At 35.2% G+C, this 6,000-nt stretch overlaps 1 protein-coding gene across 1 annotated transcript in view; it reads left to right on the top strand.

Annotated features, from left to right (window-relative positions):
- The window catches only part of Smp_154110 (putative wd-repeat protein), a gene marked incomplete at its 3' end in the record, with an annotated part of 37,023 nt that overhangs the window by 14,912 nt on the left and 16,111 nt on the right, over positions 1-6,000 (top strand). Inside the window, 1 exon segment of the mRNA XM_018798224.1 lies at positions 2,219-2,293. Within this exon segment, the coding sequence (XP_018653187.1) occupies positions 2,219-2,293 (75 nt within the window).

Raw genomic sequence — 6,000 nt, forward strand, 5'->3', positions numbered from 1 at the left:
TGTTTGATTGGCCTGAGGTATAAATAGTTAGTTATCCATGTAAATTCCAATAGTTAATGTTTAGAAACCGGCTAGTGTATATTTTAGACATATCAGCTTAAGGGTAATGCAAACTGTTATGTCTTGATCAAGGTTGTAGCCAATTGTTATGTCTTAATCAAGGTCGTCGCTGATTTGTTATGACCTTACAAATTAAACAAGGACGTAACTCGCGTGAACTATCCACCAATAGAAATACGACTTCTCCTACTTTAACACTGTGACAACGACGTTCGATTAGTATGAGTAATCCCGCGTCCTTATTGATCCTTAATCCGCCTAGCCCGTCCACTTGAGTCCAGAACACCAATCATAGTTTCTGCTATGCGAATCGTTTATTTCAAGCATACTTTGTTTATATACTAGACAGACAAACCACATCACACCATAAAATAGAAAATAATATTTGTACAAAATCAAGCCAAATGTGGCTGGGAACGTGGGAGACAATAATCAATAAACTGAGTATAGTTTAGGAACAGTAAATCGTATAACAATAATCAATAGGTCAAAATGAAGCTTAGAATAAGATGAATATAGACATACATAATCTAGTTACTCAATAGTTATACAATAAGAATATATATAGAATAATCGTCCATTAATAGGTCCTGGGAGTTACCCGTACTTATGTCTTCGCTAGGATACATCCTAAATACCTTGTAGTATCGGTTGATTTGTTAAGCTCATATGCCTTATTCTGACTTCTGGACAAGTCAATTCACCTATCCATCATGAGTCATGTTTTCACCTTGTTAATCATTCACTTATCAACCCTATTTTTTATATGAGCGTAGGTGTGTGTACACTTCTTATCCTATTTATCACATATCTGTCATTTATTCTTGTCTGACGATAAACATTGATTAACCCTTGATAAAATTGAGTTGGCTTACCCGCCATCTCCAATGCGTGTCATTTTCACTTTGCTCGCTGATATTTACTCATGTGCTTATAACTTTCTGGTCTGCGTCATTTATCAACAAAACTATGGTTGCCTCTTCTATTCGCCTTCTGATTTTATGCACCGTTAAGATTTGTATTATAACGGTAATCGAGGTGAACGGTCAGCGAAGCACGGCACTACAACCTACTCTTTCGAATTCACAATGGTTTTCTATGTTTTAGTTCTGCGTGAAAGAAAATAAAGCTCAATGGTTCTGTCTGTGAGACTGTATACTATAATCACGTACTTCAACTATCATTTAGATGGTTGAAGGTAGTTGTCAGCAAACCATAATTGACCTAGTTTTCATGATAGTCGATACTTGTCACTATGGCATATCCGCAATCCTGAAAGAACAGATGATCCCTGTCAGCGATCAATCAGTGTAAATATCTCAAACTTATGGGTGGTCAATCACTACCCGAATAGCTCACTGGTAAGGTCTCAGACTGGGAAACTGAGTGATATGGGTTCGAGTCCTACAGAAAGTATTATCGTCTCCCATAAGATTACAGGCAAGCCCTCGTGAATGGTGCTAAGTATTACGAGCTCTCAAACGTCAAAACATGGTCGCAGTATGTAATTATAATATACAATCTGATGGACGAAAGCATTGGGCTTAGTCTCTGAAATGAAAGTTTTAGATGGAGTGAGCTTTAAACTTCTAAGCCGAATGGTTCTACCGTAAAGTTACTGCTCTACAAGTGTGACAATATGTTATCTCTTAAGAAAACACATTTTACATTCATGAATTTCACAAGATGGTCGCACAACTTTATGGATTCATTGAAGTCAGACATTAACACTGTTGGATGCCGGCTCAGTGATCTAAAGGTTAAGCATTCGCGCGAGACCGAATGTCCTGGATTCAGTTACTGCGTGTGGAATCGGGGATTCATACTACTAAGGAGTCCCATATTAGTACAAAACCGCCGTCCAGTGCTTCCACGTATTCATTGGGGTTCTAACATCGATCGGCTCATGATTTCAATGAAATTCAACAATCTCCACAATCCCATATTAAAAATTTCATAAGAATCGATCTCAGTTAGTTGATATCTCCCTGCTTTATCAGACACAAATCTATGCTTGTCCATTTTACTTAAAAACTCATTCTAAGTGTTCAATTACTTTTTCCAAACAACTTCCTCGAGGTTGGTTTCTTTAAAAAAAATCAGTATATCAATTTATTTGTCTACACCCGGGTCTTGTATGTTTCTTAATTTATTACAGGTTGTTTCGCAGTTGGTATGCAAAATGGATTCAGAATTTTCAATTGTGATCCCTTAAAGCAATTAGAACGTTATGGTAAGCATCTTAAATATGCATGTATACAACTATGTATGTGTATATTCTTGCAGATAAGATAAATAAGTATGAATGTGTGAGAACTGCACCTGAAACCTGAGTCTGCTTGAATTGTTATGAAAAAAGGTTTTTGTGATGAGGTCATCCGATTGTGAAGTGTAGATTTTTATTAAAGATTTCATTTTGAATCCTAGTTTTTGCTAGAATTTTGTGTTTTTCATCTGCTATGTTGGGCTGTGCTACATGAATATATTCATTGCAAAAAGTTGCGGTTGGTTATGTAACTTAGATCATTCGTAACGTTTAGAATGAAACAGAAAAGAATCTTTATAAACCCCTATAGTAACATATACGTCTGTTTAAGACGATACGTCCAACGTCGACATAATCTGCGCATACACTTACCAAAGCAAATTCAAGTTTATACTTGTTGACACCCTGAATAAGTCAATTCAGAGTTTTATTTCTTCTTTAAATACGTAGTCATCGGAAAGTAGACTGCAAACATCTATGTTTTCAGAAAGTGAACGTATTTGTAAAGGATTTAGATTGTTTCTTTCATAATTTCCGTGTAATTATAAGTTGTGTATCAAAATTCACTTCTCCCACAGTGAATAATTCCATTCATATACGATGTAAAATAATGAGCAATGTTTCTGGTCAACATTTTTATATCAATCTGTGTGTATATAAAGAAGATTTTCTTACTTCCTAGCATAATCTTCATTTAAAGCTAAATGATGAATGTCACTTCCTTATGTATAGTTATTATCTATTAAATAACTAAATGTAGTCAGAGCTTATGGGGAACTATCATTGGAATTGATAACTTTAAGTGGCACTTGTCAAGGTTGTTCGCCTTTCCTATTTTTACTTAGTTTCGTTACAGACACGCTTTTAGAGTTAGTACTCGTCGCCTGACTTCTCGGAAATCAGTCTTCTACCAGGAGATTTTCTTTTTGATTTTGAGTACATCGATGATATAGTCCTGTTTGGTAATGACGAAAAAATGTAGTCTTCTGACCGCCTTAAGAAACAATACAAATATGTTTGTGATTCGTCTCACTCCTTCTAAGTCTAAACTTACGTCAGGATTGGTGTGCGTTTGGTGTATTGACCACTTCACTTATCTTGTAAGACTCATCACCCCAGATGGGTTAGTGTCAGATGAAGTTTCGGGACGAATACAGAAAGCTCAATCGGCTTCGACAACTTGCGTCACTTCCAGCGTTGGTGGTAATTTTTTTTACCAATTGAAGGATCAGTTTACTGTACAGCAGTTCGCTCTGTTCCACTCTATGGGCGTCAAACATGAGGTGACCAACGATTGGTTCATACGCCATTTGTTCCATCAGGATACTGGAGCCCATGTGCACCATTGGTTTGGAATCAGAGTTTTCCAACTCCCCTAGGTGGACTTTCCGTGTCCACCAACCCGGTTAAAGCGCCGGACATTCGCTTTTCGTTCTCTCAATTTCGTAAATAACACCCCCGCCACGAGAAGGCAGTGAGTAGGACTTCTGTGGCAGAGGCTGTATACGCGTGTCCATATGAGAGCATTTCGAGAGAGGGAGCGGACTCTCCCCACTCTCGGCCGTACCAGGACATTTGGGGGCAATATTTTGAACAGTTCTGTCATCTCTTATTCGAGTTTCATAAAGATTACTAAAGTGACCTGTAAACCAATGTCATTTAGTACAAAACTATCACTTGATCAATAAATAACATGCTATCGCTTTCCGTAATATTTTTATACATAGTGTTTAAACTGTGAATAAACTTTTAACAAGTATGTGTACACACTACTAAATATGATTTATGTATTGACAAATACTTGAACGAAGCTCCAGTTCCCTCTCCTCGTATATCATTTTTTCACGGGTTCTCTTGGGTGTGTAGTGTGTTTGGGTAGCCAATATTTTAGAGATACCTAAAACAAACATTTTACGAGTGTTGATGCATCTATTGCTGCATTGCAATGCTATAAACCGCCTTATTCCATATAATACCCACCTTTTGATAGTGATTGCCTTTTCTGCCCTTCAGACGGATGGGAATTAAATAGTCTATACAGATTATCTTGTCAGTCATTGTCTGTCGAGTACATTCTTATTGACTTGAACTATCCTGAAGGAAATTATTTTAGGTAGTTTAATCAGGTAGTATCATTTGATAATTTCTTGACTTTTTTGATTTCTCTTTTTTTAAAGTAAAAATAAACCATGTGATTTACTTTTTTCATCGAAATTAATTATTTAGTTTTCAAAATTATTTATTGTTTATATGGCATATATAAATACACTATGACAAAATTATCGATTTTCAAAGTGTACGTTGATGGCCTTCATCATTTCCTCTTTCTCTCTCTCCTTGATTGTCGATAAGATTATGAATAGTACATTATGCGACACAATGGTCATCACTTTCAAACTAATTGTGTTTTTCTTTTCCCAGAATTCTTGTAAGCAACAATACACTTTTATGATGAGGAAATGAGTTTTTAAAATTTTGTGGCCAAAGTAATCCAGTTAGTTAGACGCTAATATATTATAGTGTGTATGTTTTGATTTTTCGTTTAGTAAATTTGAAAGTGAAATTAAAGAATAGTTAGCAGTTATATAATGGATAAAAATAACAGTTAGTGATTAGTTTCGACCCCACGCAGTTGTATTGGAGTTGAAATAATTGTATTAGCAATGACAGTAAAAAAGACTCAACATTGAAAACGTGATCCAACTCAAGATACTGACGAAAATAAGGACTGAATTCACCTGCTCCATTATGGCTAATTCAGACCTTGATCGCTTGACGTCTCCCATCACTGATTGCGGTTATTGCATTTATCTCACTGATTCGAGATATTGTATACTAACATGTTATATAACTTTTAATAGCTTGAAGGTCAGAGTGAAAATATTGAGAAAAATGTTGCACAATTATTCTGTTAGAACACTGATCACTTAAAAATTATATTGCAAAACAAAACAAGGGAGAATGATCAATATTTAATTGTGTCTATTCAACATAATACAAAAGAATAAAAGTGATGAGAAAGTCTAACAACAACAATAATAATAACTCAATAGCTTCGGATCTCACAGAGAATGCTCAGTCGTAAAAACCTTTGAGCTGATTTCCAATGGTTCAGTTTCAACCTTAGTCAATTTATGGCGTAGCGTGATGATATTCCAATGTCCTCAGTATTCCGTGGTTCTTAATGGTAACACAGTTGAGATCAACCTGTGGCAAATACTGCTTACAAACGTGTATACTAAAAATAATTGATATCATAGTTTACAGGGTAAAGAGTAAACACTGAGCCATACAACGATTAGTAATATTAATTACATGGAAAAAATACCTAAGTAGATTGTTAAGAACATCTGTTCTTTAATTATTCAGAATTCAGTAGTGCTTACCTGTTTATCTATTTATTCCAGGATAACTCAGCTTAATTTTTTTTTACGTAAGGTATTTGTACTCAAATGTTTCTTTTCATATTATTTTTATGTATTCGTTTTCAAGTTATTTGAATAATGTGAATAGATAACTGTTGTATGTGCGGAGCAACGTCATGAAGAATACGGTAATAAATATTTATTAGTTATAGCTTTCGACTACAATGAGTATAGGTTTATGGAGAGATGGGTAGTGCTGTAATAGTTTCGTTTCATTTTCACATAGAACTAAGTATTATCGTTTATGGA

Source organism: Schistosoma mansoni, chromosome 6 (assembly GCF_000237925.1).
Source record: "Schistosoma mansoni strain Puerto Rico chromosome 6, complete genome".
Taxonomy (NCBI): domain Eukaryota; kingdom Metazoa; phylum Platyhelminthes; class Trematoda; order Strigeidida; family Schistosomatidae; genus Schistosoma; species Schistosoma mansoni.